Below are 18,823 nucleotides of genomic sequence, written 5' to 3'. Positions count from 1 at the left end.
TTAATGGATGGTTATGTGGGAACAGTTAATGACTGAGTGATGATGTAATATGTCTCACTTTTGATATTCTTCCAATTGGTAGTTTGATATGCTATTTAGAAGCCAGGTATCTTCCCCGCCACCCTTTTAATTCGACCGGAGCCCACTCCGTCGATAATTCTCCAACTACATCTCTTCATTTGATCTGCTAGAATGTCTTCTTCCAAGAAAAGATTCCCTCCCTTACTACCCAGACCATCGGCCCAATCGACCGCCAATGATCTTGCCCGGCCTACAACAGAACTTCGAAAGCGTCGTCAAGCAGTGACCATTGCATGTAACAGTGCGTCGAGGAATCGTCATGATGGGTTTCCCAGTTAACTGTGCGACTTAGATTGCAAAAAGCGAAAAACCAAGGTATTGTATTCACCAGTCTTGAGTTAGCCCAAGAGTGCTGCTGAGTCAGAAAACAAAGTGTGATGGCCATCGCCCACGATGCGGTCCTTGTCTCCGTAAAGATCTCGATTGTGAATTTGTCGAGAAGGAGGATCCCACATCCCGCGAAAATGACAAACGACTGCTTTCAACGTATCAAACTGTTTTTGAATTGATTCGCCAGGGAAACCACGAGGAGTCAACAAAGGTTGTACAGAGAATCAGGGATGCCGACAATGTTCAAGATGCAGCGAACTCAATAGTGGGGGCAAAAGCTCTTATGCAGATGCCCGCTCCTAATGATGCATCGGTCCTTGAGAAACGACCTTCACGCGACAATTTATCATTCGAGGAGCTTCATCCTAAAAGGCGCCAACTGAGATCACCGTGGGTATTGTCACACATTTGCATCACGAGCAGATACTAATACCTCTACAGTCAGGAGGATTCCAATTTCATGTTCGAGAAGCAATACATGACCGATCCTCGGGACAAATACGTCGACAGCAACATGTTTGTTGACGTGTTGGCTCGTGAGTTGCCGTTGTCACGCTGGACTACTGTATCCCAGGATGATCGACAGATGAATCATTTACTGACAATGTTTTTTACTCGGGACAATATTGTCGAACGGGCCATCTATAGGCCCATCTTCGAAGAGGATACTATCGCTATAGATCCACACTTGGCGAATAATTACCCAAGAAACTTTTGCTCCGCATTTCTCGTCAACGCTCTGCTTGCCGCTAGTTGTGTGAGTCAGTTATTGTCCTTTAGCAGAACAGGGCCTAACATAGTAGCTTTACACCCTGGATCCTGCGTTCTTCAAAGAGCCCCAAGACTCGTCGACTAGAGGGAGACGATGGGCTGACGAAGCCGAAACGCTTCTACAAAAGATCGAGACGCCTTCCATTCCGCTGCTTCAAGGGTTGTATTCACTTTTTGTATACGAAGGAGTTATCGGTGAAGGCACCAAATCTGTCAATTATTTCCTACGGGCTATGGATGTGTACAAGGAACTGAATGACACTTGGACCATGCATCGACACGGAGGTGCAGACGATGCACGGCTTGATCGTGAAAGGCATGCCATTTCATGGTGCTTGTGGGGGTTTTACTGTTGTGAATGGTGAGTTATCAGAGATCATTACCTTGCCGCTGTCTGACATTAGCAAGGCGATCATCTCAGGCTTTTGGATTCAGAAAGCTGGCTCGCAAACCCAAGATCGAAAGAACCTGGCTTGACCATGGTTTTCCTCTATCCAATCCCGACTGCGTCGGCTACTGGTGGTTTCCGTATCCAATGTCATACCATATCCAGCAGTCGTTGCAGGTCTAGATGAGAACAGCAGATGTTGAGTTATCCGAGATAGCGGAAGAGACCCTGGATTTTATCTACCCGGAGGAAGGGCAGCTGCCGCCTCAAGCCAACACTCGACGTGCGCTTGAAATTTACGACAAGTATGTCGCATGGAAGTATTCATGCCCGAGCCGTATCAGGTTTGCAGACGCTACAGTGCCGTCTGTAATATTATTGCAGTAAGTCAAGATCGATGCGAACACTCGAAAAGTATGACTAAATGTTTTCTGCAATAGTGTCGGCGTGGAAGTCATGTTCACTGTCCTCCTTCGTCCATTCTCCCACATGTCCAAACAGAAGTTTGGAAGGTTTGATCCCAAAGAACGATGCTTGGCGCATGCACACAGTATAATGTCAACAATATGGACATTCCGATCTTTTGCTCATATCCGTTTCGAGTATTGGCTGAGTCATGTCACTGGAACCGCTGCTTATATCGTGCTTCGGGACGCCGGCGACTCTCCTGTTCAGATGGACACACTTATACGTGCTTGTCAGTGTCTTGAGGAAATGAAAGTATCGTTTCCTATTGCGATAGATGTCCTGGCTGGGATTTCTGCTGCCTTTCGCCGTTTCAAGGTGCAGATCCCTTCCTATATGAGTCATTACTTTGACAAGGTACAGTATCGAAGAGATGGGTTACTGCACCATGCTGTGGCTGCGTTGTTGCCTAGTGAATCGGAGGTTGGTAGAATTGGAAGTGGAGCCGAGGTGCAACTCCAGGAGTTGTTGGATGAATTTGGAGATATGGGAATAGACTAGGGTATAAACAAAGAGGCATAAGGAATTTCTTAGATAAGGACTTTATGCCTTATTCTAGCAGCATGCAGCAGATAAATATCACATTCTCTCTAAATACAGGCTCCTGTCTAATACTTTGTATTATAAGTATTCTGAATAGTAATCATTAAAATCTAGCTAAGCCTAGCATTTAGGTCTTTAATATTTTCAAGAATCTTACTAAGTTCCTAACGATAAGTAACATAGTTAGTAGAATTTTAGCTATATTTATAAAATAGTAGATTCTGCTAAACTTAAATAATATATATTTAGCACTTTTGATTAAGTATTTAAGGCAAAAAGTAATTTAATATGACTATAATTTATAACTTTTTAACATCTTCAAGACTTTTTACTTTTTGTCACAGCTTACGACCAGAACTGCCTACCCTATACCAGCCTGAGGACTAGATCACGTGGCAATATCTTTGCGTTGACATTCGGGTCTCCATCGAGATAGCTATTCGCGATGTCGTTGATCCCAATCCAAACTACGAACAGAAATGTATCTGCATTGAATGTCTTTCCCACTTTGTAGTTAGGCATGAAAGCCTAATCAATCTCGCGGATCAAATCGTAGTCATTATTGTTAACGATGGATGTGTCGAGGGTTGCCTCGCTAGTAGCAAAGTTATAGGTGAGGAAACTAGACTCGTTGTACGCTGTTGTGAAATTCCCTATCCAGTTGGGGTATGAGTACGATTCTAATCTCACAGAGTCCCCTTAGATTTGCGGGATTTGCGACAACTCTCATAATATTGTCATTATCCATGCTGCGAGTACGAAACGTCAAGCATGAGGGCATGTTCATTGCCAATCTCCTTCTTCTGGCTGGCCTCGGCCTTGTTATCTCTGCACAGTGGGAAATTGTCAGAAGTGATGCATTTTCTTACACTGTCTTGAGTGCCTTCGGTAAGTAGTCGCCATTGTTTGTGAAGGTATGTTCTCTTACAACAGGAGTAGGCTTCTACTACGCTGGCTATGGTATCCTTCTGTTGCCTCCTTTGGGAATTATAGAGTCCTATGGCGGTCGCACACCTGATTATTCTAATGCTTTTAGACTATACCTGGCAGGTGAGAATATCACATTCACTAGATCGAGAGATGTACTTATTTGATGCAACAAGGTCTGGGCTCAATTTTATTTTCTTTCTGGCATCACTATCTACGTAAGATAGCTTTAGGTCACGTACTAGGACGAAATTAATAACATGACAATAGGAATTTGCAAATGTCGTTGTATATGGAACTCTCGAGTTCAGTTATATATCTAATATAGCGTCAAAGTTCGCGATGGCCGATAGCCATCCACATTTGAGCGTCATTTTCGGGAAAGTTACGGGAGGGTTCGGGATCGTCTCAGCTCTCGCAGACATTTATCCATTAGATCAAGGATTGTGCGATGAAAGATCTCTCGTCCCAGTACCAGTCGGCAAGATTTGTTGCCTTCGTAAAAAAGGGCAGGAGATGGTTCAACAGTCTTTATGTAATGTAACATGCCTGAGTCTGTATTGTTAAGTTATGGTGTTGTTTTTATTGTGTCTTTATATGATGTACATGTCGTTTTGGCCATATATGAACACATCAAAACCATATCCCACCATTTCCAACTTTCCTTAAAGTCAAGCTCGGGACAAACTCAAGAAAAGCACTTCCATAAAATAGACATATTCTTCCGATGATCTCGTGGTTGTCTGTCAAAACCAAAGTATAACCCTACTTGGAAGCATTGACACGGCAGAGAATCCAGCCCAGAGGAACAGGCTTGGTACTAATGAGAGCACCCTTCTTGGCGGTGAACTCTTTGCTAGCAGGGACAGTGCCCCACTGGTCCTTGTACATCTGGCAAGTGACCTGATCGGCCTTGGGAGCGTTGACACCCTCAACGCTGGAGTAGATACGTGCGACCTCCAGCTCGGTGATCTTATAGCCCTTGCCGGTGGTGAGGGTACCGAGAGGAACGTTGAGGGGCAAGGATTCGTCGCCGTTGTAGGTCATCATGGCGACGCCGACGTTGTACTCCTGCTTGACAGCTGCGGCCATAGCAGCAGAAATGGCGACAGTGCTGGCGAGGATGGTGGGGATATGCATAGTTGCGGTGGTGTTTGAAACGTTGGTGGAATTGGTTGTTTGGGTATTGATTGTTAGAGTAATGGAGCGATGATATTATTTTGACAACGGGGTCATAGAGTCTTTATATATATTCTCTCGAGTTCTCTATCATCTCTTAACTCAACCAACATGTCAAATCGGGCGGGTCATCGCCCCAATCCTTCATGCAGGGGTCGTGTGCTTCATCTCAATTGCACAGCCCACGATGCTTACTTCCAACATACGACCTGCCACCGCAATTCATCCGGCCCCCCTTTAGCCAGTAAAAAGCGGTATTTGACAAATACCGACTGAAAGAGTCCGACGGACACTTTACCACGGCGATTGCTACATCTGGAAAGGATGTCCAGGTCTACGTAATGCTTAGATCCCTCACAACAACCAGAAACGTAGGCTTATGCAATGCTTTTATGTTTATTTATTTATTTTGTCTGTATACGTCCGCAATTGCTTCGTTCATTTTGGATTTCTTCAACGTTGCTTTTATATTTAATAAGAGGTAGGATAGATACTCGTCACAGGCGAGAGCTTACTTCTGTGGTATGACTACATAGCGACAATGTGTTGTCTAAGCCACGAAATAACTTAAGCGACAAGCGGAACCACAAAATCAGGCTAACTAGTTCCTCTTACCTGACTCGATGCATTCGTATTTCAGCTTTGTTCGGTTCATTGCAGCAAGCTATACTGCACTGGGCCAATCACAGCCATTGTAATGGATGCGCGACAAGGATAAAGAGACAAATCCTACGTCTAGAATGGTCGATATAAACAATCCCTAATGGGTCGGGCGTGATATGGCTGATATCAGCCAAATAGCCCCATCTACTTAAAAATGGGTTTACTTCCTTTCACACCAAACTATAGCGTAATGTAATTCGAAAAATGTAAGTAGCTATTTATTCATGGGAAGTTTATCTGTTACTTAACATTTAAAATTCTTAAATTAGAGTAAAATACAATTATGATAAGTTTACTCTTGTACTAATATGTACTGTAATAACTTATGAGATTTAGTAGCATATTTCTAACTCATCCAGACTAATATAGAATTTATACAGGAAAGGTGTAGCTCCTGTAGGATAGGTCTTAATAAAAGAGAATAGAGTCTATTTCCGTATAGGAATCAGCCGAGTCTATAATAGACAAGAGCACCAGTAGCGTACTGGAGGATCTACTGGGAAAAGAGCCACTTCATACAACCCAATTTCGCGAGTTAATAATCTTTCTTAAGCTAAGCTACTATACTTCAAGGAAAAGCCCATGAATCAGTCCATATTTGCAGAGCCAGATTAAATATCAGGGTTTTGTCGAAGAAATTCTTCCATTGACGTTGTCTTCACGTTGAGTTTCTCGTTGTCGAGGTGTTTGAGAGCATATGTTCCATCGAGCTGGAACAGCTGGTAGAATAGTCCGATGAAACTGTAGTAGTCGTTGTATGGCTTTGAGTTTCTCATAGAGTAGGCAAGTTTCTTTAGCTCCTCAAGAGTGCCTCGGTGCTTGAGCGCAATATCAATGCCCCTGACTTCTTTGTAGATCCTGGCTAGCTCTCTTGGTGAGTATGCGCCAGAGTGTAGCTCCCAAAATCCACCTTCGGAAGCATCATCGCGCTGTATAACCACGGCCGAGAACTCGGCTGCATCCTTCTCGGTGGTCAGATCCCAAGTCTCATCGCCAGTTCCCCAGATATCAACAGTCTTATTCTTAGGGTCCCATGGCCCATTGTATGCCGGAGAGAAGTTGCCATGTCCAGGAACAGAGAAGTAAACTTCAGCCAATCCACCAGTCAAGATCCAAATGGGCTTGATGGTTGAAGTCAGCTTGGCCTGCTGATGGAATGCAATGCAAGCGTCGTAACTTTGATGCATGCCAAGCTGAAGCTCCCTCCAGTCGCAGTTCCAGCTCGCGGCGAGGTATCGAGTGATACCAGCTCTTTCAGCGGCTCGCAAGAGAATGAGTTGGCCATCTAGGTGCATGGTTGGAGTTCCGGCATAGGCACAAATGATAGCGTCAACGCCAACACAGGCCTTATCAATGGCCTCAATATCATAATAGTTCCTGATGCTGATGAAACTCTCCAATTTGGATCGCTTTTCTGGAGCGAGTTTATCTGGGGACCGGCCCAGGCCACGGACTTGATGACCACGAGAGGCTAGGCTGTCAATCAGGTGCAGACCAAGGTTGCCAGTGACTCCGGTTACGAGTACCAACATCGTGGATTCTTTCGTAGTCTTGGGGTAAATTGATTAAAAAATAAAGAAGATGGAACTTTGATGAAGACCTATCAAAATTCCTAAATCCTAAAATGAGGAAAAGCCCATTTATAGATACAATGTCTTCTGTATTATCTCTATGAGGTTTTAAAGACCCTGACTGGGGGCCACTTTTAAGCAAGACCCCATTACAAATGTATTTAGTATTACTGAATTGAGTATCCTTCACCGCTCAGTCACTATTTTCATAGTAAACACTCTGCATTCCCTCATCAACCATGTGCTCGGTATTGACATACAAGACGTTGGACGCGAGATTATGGTAGACCACCTGGGTTTGATCCACAGCATTACGCAGTGACTTTGACACAAGAGGCTAGCGTTCCGTGAAGCATTATGGTGGGTTCAACCGAAACAATCCTATAGGTTAGTTCACATCGCTGACAAATGGCAACAGAAGCCTCAGGTGACATCCCATTTATGACCCAAACAATGACCAACAGCAAAGACTTCTCTCGTACATGATTCCCTCAGCATGTATTAACATCTATCAATTCTAAGTCAAACACAGTCAGCACGATGGTGAATTATGGTCGTCCATCCAAGGATTGCGCACCATGTAGGAAGAGGAAAATCCGCGTAGGTATACCTCCTGTACGCTACTAACCAAATCCGTTGACACAACCAAGTGCGATCTGATTCCTACGGGTTGCACTCAATGCCGGAGAGCCAGGTTGACCTGTCATGGGTACCGAGACCCAAAAGAGTTAGTGTTCCGTGACGAAACTCGTAACACAATGCAAAAGGTCATGATCAGTCGAACAGCCACCCAATTGCCCCCCACTCTGCAACTCGGTTCTGATGTATTATCCCGGCATACTTTTCTATCGCTCTACGTTGATGGATACTCATACGGCTTTCATACCCTTGCCTCACTTCTGGCCGGGTCATCACCCAGGGGGCTCTTACAAGCCACAGTCGATGCTGTCAGCCTGGCTTTCATGTCGTTCCGGTTGAATCGCCAAGATATAGTGCCTCTTGCGAATAAGCGTTACCTGGTAGCTATTCGTAGCTTGAGAATTGCGATGCAATCCTCCCAGAAATCAAGTATAACTGGAGTCAGCGAATCAGTTAACGACGAGACTCTGCAGTCTGTCCTTCTCCTAGACCTCTACGAGAAGATGGCTTACCATCATTATCAACTGTCAGAATTTCCAGACTCCTGGTTGAGTCATGTCCAGGGTGCACTCTCCATGGTCCAGTCCCGCCCAAGAACAGATTACTCAAACCCAACAACCCAACAACTCGCTACCCGTACTGTTATTGCACTCACTCTCAGCTGTGGTGCAGCTGGTGTTTCAATACCACAAACACTACATAGTCTTCACCATGACTTGGATGGTTACGTACAGAACGCAAAGTGGACCTTCATTGGCTTATTGATGAGTCTTGTCAACTTTCGTGCTGACATGCGAAGTGGCAAGATAAAATCGCCCGATATCCTGACTCGTGCAAGGGAGCTTGATATTCAGTTCTCTCATGCAGAGGGCAAGATACCATCGTCTTGGTGGCCACGACGCGTCAGCGATTTCAACACCCAATCATTCGGCTACTACTACGATGTCTATCCTTGCCATTACACCACTCAAGTCTTCAACGCATACCGCATCATGCGTCTAGAGTTGAACGACGTCATGAGGAAGATTCACCCTTGCACTTCAGTTTCTGAGACCATTGTCGAAGTAACAGAGGCGATCTGCGCAACTGTACCCCAATTTATTCTCCCCGGCGTACGACCAGACAACAATTTGCCCTTTACGCCAAAGCAGATATTGGAATGTTCTGGCATTTTGACTCCCCTATACGTAGCTGCACAGGTTTCTGACAATTCGGCAATGCGGGAATGGATTCTACGCCTCTTTATCTATATGGCTGATCAGGGAGCTAGATTGGCCGGCAGCGTAGCTCATATCCTAACGTCGGAGCCTGGGGTGGATTACTGGGCTGTTTTCAAGATGGCTGGGAGCTGCGCTGTCACAGCCTGATAAATCTAAGACCCAAGTAGATACCATGTAACTATTGATCTAAAATCTCTGCTTCTCGCAGTTCATGACAGAGAGTAGATTGTAGAATTTGTCAACTCATACATAAGGAAAGAGAGCTTGCCACGAATGGGCATTGTTGGTGAATCCATTATAGATTATCATGATAGGCTAGTGCTTATCGGTCTCTGGCTAGACTACTCTACTTGTTGAGCTATGGCCGTGATGAGGCCATTGAAACGCTCATCCAGATCCTCCTTCAAGGCGCCCATATACTCTTCCGGTACGGGACTTACCTCCGCAATCCAGCGAAAACATGTCTTGTCTGGCCCAATGGGATCCAATACAGTTGTACCAAAAGCAATCATATCTGGGAAATGGGGTCTTCTAACCCTGAAGGTCATGGAATGGTTGTCGGCATCGTACGCCGTCATCTCCTCGGAGAAATCGTATCGTTTGCCTTTGTTCTTTCCGGCTGTGTACCCATATGAAAAGGTACGAATGCTTCCGATTCCAAAACCCTCAAGACTGAGTTTCAGACAACCAGGGTACCAGGCTTTTTCGCCACCAAAGGCAGCGACAAGACCCCAGACTTCGCCAATTGGGGCGTTAATCTCGCGGGTGACGGTGATGTAATGAGTGAGGGGTTGCTTTGACATCTTGGAAGATGGTGGAAGTGGTCAAATTGTTGATTTGTTTGATGTTGGGTTGAAGAGATGAAAGTAGCGTGGAGAAGAGTGATATGTTTTGATCTGGTTTCTCTAATTTGCCCACGAGCACCTACTTTAAGTACAGCAAAGGGTTGGTAAAGACTTGATCTGAATCTAAATATTTGTATGGAATTTAAAGATTTTACTAATCAAAAGAAATGTCAAAACTCTTTCACTTACAAATCAAGACCATTAAAGCTGTAGAACAATTAACTTAAGTGTTCTTCAACGATGGGGTTTCGTTTGGTAACCCGTCTGGTCGCTTAGCTCTATTGCAAGTGCGCGATGATAATGATTTAGTACGGAAGGATTACCTGAAGAGGACTAGCTTACTATACCCGAGTCCCATTACTTTGGCGCATACGGATGGGTTTCCTGTTTAGGAAGGGGAATCATTTCTTGGTGGGTTTTTGACGTGGTACTAAGTGATTCATCAACCCGGGCAGACATTGCGATCACTGCAGCTAACGCGAGATAAACTTCAAGTGAATCAAACTCGGCGTTTATCCTTCTTGGTTGCTTCCTGTTGAGGTAATCATTCCGTCGAATGCGTGAATCCATGTCAGAAAGGCTAGTTTGAAGCCTCAGTATGGATCAAGGTTCATTTTGGATATCACTTGTGAACATTGTAAAAGATCGCGGATTTATCGGCTCCAAGCCAGGTCCCATACGACAGATGTTATTTATACTACCCACTGATCCTCTATATTCGCCTTGCTATTATATCTATCTGTTTCCTCCACAATGCTTTATCTCCCTCTTTGTGCTTGTTCGGCAGTCTAACTCAATATCACCCAATATGAAGCTTCTCGTGGCCGGTGCAAGCGGTTTTGTTGGCACGGAGATCATACGCCAAAGCCTTCAACTACCTCAGGTCACTACTGTTGTTGCTATTGCTCGCAAACCTGTGTCTGTTCCTGATGGGGCTGACCCAGCCCGTTTTAAGAATGTTGTTGTGAAAGCCTATGGAGACTTTTTATCGTGTGTAGCGGATGAGTTTAAGGATGCAACAGCATGTATCTGGTAAGTGTTCCCTTTGTATTTGTCATGGATTCTTTACCATGAGACATTTTGACTGACTTTAATTGCTAGGACTGTTGGTATCACACCAATGGCGTATAAATCACTCGAACCTGGACAAGCACGAAGAATTTGCCTTGACGATACGTTGTCCGGACTGGAAAACATGGTCAAGTTTTCTGTCAAGAAGCCATTCCGCTTTATCTACATGAGTGGCGCCGATGTAGAGAGAGATCAGACCAAGACTCCCCCGTTGGTACCTGAATACTTCCTTATGCGGGTACGTTGCACGACTGTTATAGATGACTGATAATGAAGCTAACAAGAAGAAAGGGCGAGGTTGAGAACGGAATCTTTGGATTTGAAGAACAGAACCCTGGCCTAGTTGAAGTAGGTGTCGCGAGACCTGGCTTGATCATTAATGACTCTACCGATTTGAAAGAAGTCATGGCTCGCCTGGGTAAGGAGGTCACGACCATCAGACAGGAATCAGTCGCAGCGGCTCTTCTCCACCAAGCTCTTTATGGGATCGAGAAGAAGACTCTATGGACTGATGATTTGAAGCGCATTGCAGGATCTCAGTAGGAGAATTTACCCATGGACGCATTGCGCTTTTACTACTATACATATGACAGAATAGGTACAATTGGAGGAATGAATGTGACCTGTCTATACCTTTGTTGATGGGGGGGGGGGGGGGGGGGTCTGGCGTAAACGTTGTAGCTTGATCAAAATGTTCTAAACTAAATGTCAGCAGTGTAGGTAGACCGGGGATTAAATGAGGACTTACTTTCCCCATACAGACTGCTACAAGAGTCCTCCCATTGTTACTAGATAAATCTTTTATCGAAAAGTAGTCGTACAACCTTGGCTGTTGTTTCTTTGTTTGTCGCAAACCCCTCATTTAGTGCTTGAAACTCAGATACCTGCTAGTCTGGATATGCCGTCTCTCACATAGCAAGATTAAAATGAAAAAGAGATTCCTTCGAAGTATTAGACAACTTTGCAGCTATGGGGCATTTCCGAGCATACACAAGCGCTTGAGGTATCCAAGATTTGATCTTGGAATACAAGATGATAACGATCTACACATGCCAGTGTTCTAATTAGGAAACCACCGACGGGAGGATATAAGACGCTAACTTAAGTCTTGTAAATACATCTCTGTAGCTGGCGGAGGCCTACATCTACCCCTAGGGAGATCGATTGCCACCGTCTGGTTGAAATGCCACGGCCTGGTAAGCATCTTTCAAGACAGAACTGAAGAGTCTGGCTTCCCGATATTGATTCCAAATCTCATCTTTTTTTCATCCGTCTCGGTAGCATTCCTAGCTGATAGGTCAACATGGCTCGTACTGCTATCGACCTCAGGGCAAGAAGTGTCGTTAGCGGTAGTACTGCGCCACCAGCCTAAGCTGAACACCCAACCATCGAGAGCCAGGGTCATTTCCTTCACACTCATGCGCTCTGCACCCGAGGGGAGAACTTGAAATCGCGGGTCGCAAAGCTCGGAACCAGCCAACAGAGACATCGTGCTACCGATTGTGCACGGGTCTCTTGGAAGAGTGCGACGGATCTTGACTAAAAGAAATCCAATAAAACTAAGTCCGGTCATAGCGCCAAGAAGTATTTGCAGGATGAGTTTCGAGGTCGAATCGATGACGAGATGTGTGACCTCTGCAGAGTAATACCCAGTGATGACTGATTGGGCTGTTGTCGAGGCTTGTTCCGAAGCACCAAGTATATGCCGAGATTTATCGCTCTCAAACCTCAGGTTGCGATTAATGATGTGTCTCATGAGCTCACAGTAGGCGTTTGTGACCGCTTCAATGAGGCTGTCGGTGTTACTCGGCCCCAGAAGTGAGTCTGTAGGATATCTGTTCGAATGATGAAGGAGTTGGTCGAAGAAAGGGTCGTATTGATACTCTGTGTCATTCTTTTCGAAGTTGAGAAGTTGAGAAGCCATGAAAGGTTCAAGCTTATATCCCAACGTCTCGGAACCAGTGGTTCTGTTCCTGACAGGTTCAGACTTCCCACGTTTCCTAACGCTAGTGATTTGCCCCAAAATAGGATCTCCTCGATACTGAATTGAGACAGGAACTTGATTTATCCCTTGAGTGCAAAGAAGCGCTGTGATATTCTTCTCTGAGGGCTCTGTCTTGTTGAAATAACCGAAGAACATCGCAATCGATGGACAGTCTACTTCCACTTGTCCAGCCGTAGAATTGGCCAGATCAATATATTTCGCAACCCATACCTTGCTCAAGCTGTCATAGGTATTGTAGGTAATATTAATTCTTAGATCGGCAAAGCCTTGATGATTCGAGACTGAGCACGTTTGTGGGATTCTGGGAGGACTGATCGCAACCATAGCTCCATCTGGTGGGGCGTAATTACTTATTGCCCCTGGTTGATCGGCGAAGGACCAGTGTAGTGAGGATATGGCTTCCTGTGGTAGCACAGAACAGTTAATGATAGGCTGGAGAGCTATGACATCAAACACGTAGTTTGGATCTCGATAAGCCGCATCTGTAAAGTCGCCTTGTAACGATATTTTGGGCACAACCAGCTCGTTCCAAATGGAAGGTGGAGTGACAGCCCCGCGGTTCCGGATCAGGTTGAGTTCAAGAGTTGCACCGTTGTCTTGCCCATAATCTGAAAACCAATCAAGATCCCAGTTTCTGACCAAAGCGGATGCGTGTTGGTTGACGACTGGAGATTGCACAGCGATCCAAAGACCAGATACAATAATGGTAAGAAAGCCAGCAATGATGGTCGCAGCATTTGATGAAGCGATGCCAATTTGACCATTTAAGGCTGCTTTGAAAAGAATGAGGAAGGGATTCATAGACAGTGGATGGAAAAGAAGGCTCCGCTTAGCAGAGGCACTTCCAGCCCTAAGGTTTGAATAAGGAGCAAATGTGAGAATGGTAAAATCAAGATTGTTGATCATGGTTGCCACACCAAATACTATGATTGTTGATGCCAGGCGGATGACATAGGATAATGCATCCGAGTCTTGCGTTCCTATCACCACAAGATGTTTCTTGTCTCTCAGAATGCGATACAGCAACTCCAGAACCCCGATGCAGATAAGCGGAGCTATAAATGTTATGGAGATGAGAGGAAGACGAACTGCGAGCGGAATCCATGGCCGTTTCTGCTCACGGGTCTTTGATGACAACTCTTCAGAACCAGAGTCTTGACGTGCAGTTTCGACTGTCAGACGAGGTTCCCCATCGCGACCAGTTACGGTAGAGAATTTGATATTATTGAGACTTTCTTTGAGTCCATCCTGAGGGAGATGCCCAGTCTCAGCCAAAACCTTTTGAAAGTCTGGACTATTAACCAGAACAGAAGCATGGCTAGCTAAAGAGCCTGCCATTGTTGGACTCCATTCGAACGGCCGAGTGATGCATAGTAACAACAGACATATAATGGTAAGGAGGGTGAACATTCCTACAATTGTCCAAATCGCCACTGGTCTCATAAATAATCGACTCTCTGTTCGGAACCCTCGAGCAATTGCCTGCTCCTCTGAGGGGACTAGGAGTGATTGACGAGCCATGTTTCGAGCCACAGCTTCAAGAATAGTGATAGAGGAGTTCGCAAGGACCGATGGGCTGTTAAAGATGTCCAGATCTTCTGGATAGCCTAGTTGTGCATACATCAACTGGAACAAAACTGCCTCGGGTGCGAGTGGGGAGTTGGTTAATCCTGTACGCGCAGGGCGACGCGTAGGGATTTTGTCACTGGTAACCAGAGAATCGGCCGGTTTCTTGAAATTGGCCCATAACATTTCAGCAAATGCAAGATCGGACAAGTTTCCCAAAGTTGTACTTCTTATAGGGGCCTTCGAGAACGTGACTGATCTGGAAATCACGTCCAATGTTGCATCCCGAGTTTCAATTGCGTACCCCAATTTGCAAATGATCGCAGCCGAGGTGGTTAGGTTTAGGTCAGTGAGAGGACCATTAACTGTATCATTAATGAATGAACTCTTGAATTGTGCAGCTGTAATAGCATAACGTAGATCAAATGGTTTGTTCTTGGCCAGCCAATCTTGTAGCTGTGGTCTGTTTGAGTCGTCGCTGGACCCAGCAGAACAGTTGATACGATGAACTGTATATGCAAATGGGTTTTTCACACAACTTCGATATCCCTCTGTTGGTGGATCGTTGAGCTTTGGTAAGCAGACGTCGACTTCTTCCCCTCCAATGCCAATGCACGTCTTGGAGGTGAAGTGGAAGTCTCGATTCCCATACGGACTCATCCCCTGATATCGTTTATTCACAAGAGCCTCAAGATTTGCGTCTTCGCAGGTGATCTTGGGTGTAAAAACATCCACGGGTGCAGTTATTTCGGTAACATTATGGCCACTCGCGACGATATCAAAACTTTGCGTGGATAGGCCCTCAGCTGGATGCCATTTCGTGTCGTTACTTGAGATGTTGTTTAAGCTGCCCAGAAAGGCCCATATAGGATCACTGGATCCTCCGTCAAATGCCGGAAAAAGGCCCTCCGGCCAACCAGAAGTTATTTTGTCTGACATGTTATACTGCTTCCAGAGGCCAGCCTCCTCAATTTTGTCTTGGTAGGTGATGTTGAATGTCCCTTCAATACTTGTCTCATTCAAAACGAATAGAGTGGTCGAAGTCAATATGATGAGTTTGATAATGAAGAAAGATGCGATTGTCGATGCCACGACGAAATGACGGTTCTTAATGGCACGTAAAAGGCTCATTGCTTGAAATGGCGTAATATAGTCTAGCAAGACCGATCGGCTAGCAGTTGCCTTTCCAGCCTGAAGCTCACACCATGGTTGAACAGCTTTGGCACAATAGTCATATCGTCTCCATAAACTGAGGATTACGATAAGCATCGCAGTCGGGCCGTAGGTCCAGGAATAAGTAGTGGTAGAAATAGTGAGAGGAATTCCATTTTGGGCTGTAATGACTCGATCTAGCACAACGAGTGCAGCACTGCATGCAATAAAGATGAGTGTGAACAACAGTAATGCGGCCTTTTTCAGCCAGAACGGTGGCTGAGATTTCTCGATCTTGGGTTTATGTTGAGTCGGATTTTGGCCGTCATCCTCACTTTGACCTTGCACCGTGGGGAATACCGACTCTTGATTTCTGGCTACCATTCTAATACAACTGAGTTTGTAGAATGTGCCGGATATAGAACAAGAAAGAGATAAAGTTTGGGAAATAAAAAGATACGGGGAGGTAGGTGTCATTTAGGAACAAATTTTGCCTTGCCTGCCCAGTTCACCCGCAAATGCGGCTTACTCGCGCGTATCTAGTCCCAATCAACCAACCTAGCTAGTTTCGACCTACTTTCCCTCCCGCAATCATAATTGGCTATTGGAGGCGTCTGCTTTTATCGCCAAGAGGTGAAACCATGCATGCCTCACCCAGAAAGCACTACCTTAAATTGCTTGCAGAAAACCGTTTGCTAACAGTTATTGCCGCGGATGGAATATACAGAATAGGATTTTACAAGCCTTGAATCTTTCTAGGGTAGAATGAGGATAGCTATTTTATTGAAGAGTAATCCTACACGTGATTAGCCATTCCACTAACCACGGCCAAAAGGAGTAAAGGCCAGCTGCCTTGATCGGTTAGGATGGATATGGGGCATTTCCGAGGCTATACAGACACTCATTGGTGAGCCAAGACTTAACCTTGATTGCGAGTAACAGGGCTTAGCAACCAAAACATGCCAAGACCTCGAATGAAGAGCCATAATAGGTTAAGTGTTGTCAGAAGGATTATAACCTGGCGAACGGAGGATTGGTGAAATTACATGGAATCCTGCGGTTTGAGAGACCTCGACTGTTGATTCTCCTTATGATCCTTTTTTTCTTTTGTTGCTAATATACGTTGTCAGTATTTTGTCTTTTTGTTTTCTTTGCGACATTGCCGATCATTTCAGGACGATTCAACAACGCGGAGTGAGCCTAATATTCGTTCTGTTATAGTCCACTATCTACAAATAAGTCAAAGTTCACCGCCAATATCCAACCGACCGACAAAACCTCACCAAGACAAGATGGAACTACGATGGCTGATTCTCTCCTTCTTCTTCTTCACGACGTCTTTTGCCAACAACAACGGCACGAGTACCAACAACAGTACAGGAGAGACAGAATTGTTCGGAGAAAACCCATACTGGGACGAAGTTGATAGACCATGCGTCGAAGAGTGGATGCCAATGTGCTACGAGCCAGTGGAAGGATACCTCTCTGTCCCAATACTTTGTATATGCGGCCAGGACAGTTCCGAAAATGACTTTCTCATTGCTTTTGCACAGTGCCTAGGTGAAGATGGGTTGACGCAGGGCGAAATCAATGACGCTTTTGTGGCATAGACATGGGACTGCTCAGAAGAGAGGTTATCAGTCAACATGACTAAAAACGAGTTTATACGAATCGCACAGGGGGGTGAAGTATATCCTACAGCCTCGTCGGGTTTATCAACTGGCTCCATCGCTGGTATCGCAGTTGGTGCTATCGCGGGAGGAGTAACAGTCGCCGGATTTTTTGTATTGCTATGGTTCCAACATCGCAAGAAGAACGGGAGCAAACTCGAGTCCAACCCACCTAATTCGCCAAAACCTGAGAATGCATGGGGGCCAGAGTTCAAACCTGAGTGGACTGCCAACGCACCGGTCGAGTTACCACCAAACAATTATGCAGCAGCTGAGTTACCGCCAGAGCCTACACCTATATACGAGATGGATGCGATGTCGTCGAAACCTGTGGAGATGCAAGGATCAATACCAGAACATATAAAGGACGGAGAAAAGAAGGTAGATAAAGATGATTGAAACATTTAATTATTAAATACTATAGATAGCTCGTGAGGATAGCACTAGATATATATCTAGAGATTAGATAAAGAAATACTTAGACTTTATTTTGAGATTAGAGGAATATATTTATATTTAAGTTATTCTCAAATTAAGTTATCTTATTGTAGTAATATTAACTTATCTTTCAGTAGAAGCTAAAATCCCAGTCATTCTAGGATAATCTGCACTTGAATTAGTTCTCTATATTTCTGTCTGGAATACTATTGTATAACTCACTGACTATATATGCACACCGTAGGATATGAGTGACAACCTGATCTCTGCCAAAACTGGAAGAGCATCCTCGATTGGAATTTGGATACAAGCCAATCAAACGATCAAGAGCATCGACTATGGACTGTGGGCGCCGAAATTCTCTTGGTCGTATCAACCGTCTATCGAAAGGACATTTGTTTATAACAGCATAATATTGGCTCAGGCATTCAGAACAAAAGGTGTGTCCACATGTGGTCAATAGCGGTGTCAACATGGGACACGGTCAAATTGAACAGATGAGCTCGTCTGGGACGTGGCTACAATATTCCAAGTCTTGGAAATGAAAGAGTGATGCAATCAGAGAAATATACAGGCTATAGCGACGTGCCTCTCGTGTCGCCAACTCTTCAAATTGAAGGTAGCTATAAGTTACCACATGTCGTTAATTTCTCTTTTCAATGTAAATAGTGAGTTGGCATACTAATGTTGTTTCTTCCCGGCAGCGCTATTTCTACTTCAGTCTGTGTACTAGCCACGACGATCTGATGGAAAGGTGGCACAGCGTAATTATGCTAGGCTGTTGTGTTTAGATATAGTTAGCTGCTGGAACTGTGAGCTATGTGTAACTTGATTGTTTTCTTGGTTATCTAGGAAGGGAAGTAATTTCCAGTCAATTTCGGGTTAATATCCCTCCGTCCGTCCTCGCCCTCTCGGTCGTAAGCAGGTAATATTCTAGTTTCCTACAACGGCGGACAAGTGGACAACCCATGGGTTATCTCTCCACTTCGGTTCACATAACCGAAAGCATATACCGGAGACGTGATAAAGTGTATAGTAAGATAACTAGCACTAATCAAAGTCAATAAAGGAAATAAGTTACTAGCAGGCCAATTAAACAAGCGCTTCCATTGCACAAAGCTGCTTTGCTGCAAGAGCCAAGACTCACTTGCAGACTTACACAAGTTAGTGGGCATTTAGCTCCGGTTTGTCCACGCCTGCAGGGCTTAGAGACACTTAGTCTAGTCTGTCACAATCAAGTTGAAGAGCAGGGACCTGAACAAGTGTAACCCTTATGATGTCGTCAGGGCCTTCTCAATT

At 44.9% G+C, this 18,823-nt stretch overlaps 10 protein-coding genes across 10 annotated transcripts; 6 read left to right on the top strand and 4 right to left on the bottom strand.

Moving 5' to 3' along the window:
• The first annotated feature begins 137 nt into the window (after nt 1-137).
• Nucleotides 138-2,744, top strand: EDB82DRAFT_573580 (fungal-specific transcription factor). Its single transcript, XM_065609947.1, has 8 exons — nt 138-322; nt 374-396; nt 455-801; nt 853-1,168; nt 1,215-1,543; nt 1,591-1,747; nt 1,784-1,953; nt 2,011-2,744. The coding sequence occupies exons 1-8, from the start codon at nt 193-195 to the stop codon at nt 2,534-2,536; spliced, it is 1,998 nt and encodes a 665-aa protein (XP_065464443.1). The 5' UTR covers nt 138-192; the 3' UTR covers nt 2,537-2,744.
• A 562-nt stretch (nt 2,745-3,306) lies between these two features.
• Nucleotides 3,307-3,672, top strand: EDB82DRAFT_553603 (uncharacterized protein; the record flags this gene model as incomplete). The annotated part of the gene is made up of 2 exons (XM_025732936.2): nt 3,307-3,466; nt 3,518-3,672. Exons 1-2 carry the CDS (start codon nt 3,325-3,327, stop codon nt 3,670-3,672), a joined length of 297 nt encoding a protein of 98 aa, XP_025583892.1. The 5' UTR covers nt 3,307-3,324.
• A 499-nt stretch (nt 3,673-4,171) lies between these two features.
• EDB82DRAFT_121334 (uncharacterized protein) lies at nt 4,172-4,848 on the bottom strand. The gene has a single exon (XM_025732935.2). The coding sequence runs from the start codon at nt 4,643-4,645 to the stop codon at nt 4,271-4,273; it is 375 nt and encodes a 124-aa protein (XP_025583891.1). The 5' UTR covers nt 4,646-4,848; the 3' UTR covers nt 4,172-4,270.
• Nucleotides 4,849-5,876: 1,028 nt separating this feature from the next.
• Nucleotides 5,877-6,928, bottom strand: EDB82DRAFT_494459 (uncharacterized protein). The gene has a single exon (XM_025732934.2). It carries the CDS (start codon nt 6,877-6,879, stop codon nt 5,959-5,961), a length of 921 nt encoding a protein of 306 aa, XP_025583890.1. The 5' UTR covers nt 6,880-6,928; the 3' UTR covers nt 5,877-5,958.
• Nucleotides 6,929-7,376: 448 nt separating this feature from the next.
• On the top strand, nt 7,377-9,074 carry EDB82DRAFT_121315 (uncharacterized protein). Its single transcript, XM_025732933.2, has one exon. It carries the CDS (start codon nt 7,677-7,679, stop codon nt 8,922-8,924), a length of 1,248 nt encoding a protein of 415 aa, XP_025583889.1. The 5' UTR covers nt 7,377-7,676; the 3' UTR covers nt 8,925-9,074.
• Nucleotide 9,075: 1 nt separating this feature from the next.
• EDB82DRAFT_121316 (uncharacterized protein) lies at nt 9,076-9,762 on the bottom strand. The gene has a single exon (XM_065607014.1). The coding sequence runs from the start codon at nt 9,578-9,580 to the stop codon at nt 9,119-9,121; it is 462 nt and encodes a 153-aa protein (XP_065464442.1). The 5' UTR covers nt 9,581-9,762; the 3' UTR covers nt 9,076-9,118.
• A 668-nt stretch (nt 9,763-10,430) lies between these two features.
• Nucleotides 10,431-11,236, top strand: EDB82DRAFT_553602 (uncharacterized protein; the record flags this gene model as incomplete). Its single annotated transcript, XM_025732929.1, has 3 exons — nt 10,431-10,654; nt 10,724-10,931; nt 10,985-11,236. The coding sequence occupies 3 exons, from the start codon at nt 10,431-10,433 to the stop codon at nt 11,234-11,236; spliced, it is 684 nt and encodes a 227-aa protein (XP_025583887.1).
• A 536-nt stretch (nt 11,237-11,772) lies between these two features.
• On the bottom strand, nt 11,773-15,800 carry EDB82DRAFT_553592 (uncharacterized protein; the record flags this gene model as incomplete). The annotated part of the gene is made up of 3 exons (XM_065609616.1): nt 11,773-14,504; nt 15,291-15,613; nt 15,752-15,800. 3 exons carry the CDS (start codon nt 15,798-15,800, stop codon nt 11,901-11,903), a joined length of 2,976 nt encoding a protein of 991 aa, XP_065464441.1. The 3' UTR covers nt 11,773-11,900.
• Nucleotides 15,801-16,708: 908 nt separating this feature from the next.
• Nucleotides 16,709-17,026, top strand: EDB82DRAFT_522889 (uncharacterized protein; the record flags this gene model as incomplete). Its single annotated transcript, XM_025732927.2, has 1 exon — nt 16,709-17,026. The coding sequence occupies one exon, from the start codon at nt 16,709-16,711 to the stop codon at nt 17,024-17,026; it is 318 nt and encodes a 105-aa protein (XP_025583885.2).
• A 36-nt stretch (nt 17,027-17,062) lies between these two features.
• On the top strand, nt 17,063-18,271 carry EDB82DRAFT_473593 (uncharacterized protein; the record flags this gene model as incomplete). Its single annotated transcript, XM_065608001.1, has 3 exons — nt 17,063-17,467; nt 17,769-17,964; nt 18,246-18,271. The coding sequence occupies 3 exons, from the start codon at nt 17,063-17,065 to the stop codon at nt 18,269-18,271; spliced, it is 627 nt and encodes a 208-aa protein (XP_065464440.1).
• Nucleotides 18,272-18,823: the final 552 nt, after the last annotated feature.

Source organism: Fusarium venenatum (assembly GCF_020744135.1).
Source record: "Fusarium venenatum strain MPI-CAGE-CH-0201 chromosome Unknown EDB82scaffold_2, whole genome shotgun sequence".
NCBI classification, from domain to species: Eukaryota; Fungi; Ascomycota; class Sordariomycetes; order Hypocreales; family Nectriaceae; genus Fusarium; species Fusarium venenatum.
Note: the sequence above shows the minus strand (reverse complement) of the source record. Positions and strands in the feature narration are given on the sequence as shown.

What these genes read in the sequence shown, in the direction of transcription:
- EDB82DRAFT_121316 (XM_065607014.1), bottom strand. Translation starts at nt 9,580, where the DNA reads ATGTCAAAGCAACCCCTCACTCATTACATCACCGTCACCCGCGAGATT.
- EDB82DRAFT_494459 (XM_025732934.2), bottom strand. Translation starts at nt 6,879, where the DNA reads ATGTTGGTACTCGTAACCGGAGTCACTGGCAACCTTGGTCTGCACCTG.
- EDB82DRAFT_121334 (XM_025732935.2), bottom strand. Translation starts at nt 4,645, where the DNA reads ATGCATATCCCCACCATCCTCGCCAGCACTGTCGCCATTTCTGCTGCT.
- EDB82DRAFT_573580 (XM_065609947.1), top strand. Translation starts at nt 193, where the DNA reads ATGTCTTCTTCCAAGAAAAGATTCCCTCCCTTACTACCCAGACCATCG. An exon ending in ATATCCAGCAGTCGTTGCAG is followed by an intron (nt 1,748 to 1,783) that starts GTCTAGATGAGA and finishes GAGTTATCCGAG; the next exon opens with ATAGCGGAAGAGACCCTGGA. An exon ending in CCGTCTGTAATATTATTGCA is followed by an intron (nt 1,954 to 2,010) that starts GTAAGTCAAGAT and finishes TTTCTGCAATAG; the next exon opens with TGTCGGCGTGGAAGTCATGT.
- EDB82DRAFT_121315 (XM_025732933.2), top strand. Translation starts at nt 7,677, where the DNA reads ATGCAAAAGGTCATGATCAGTCGAACAGCCACCCAATTGCCCCCCACT.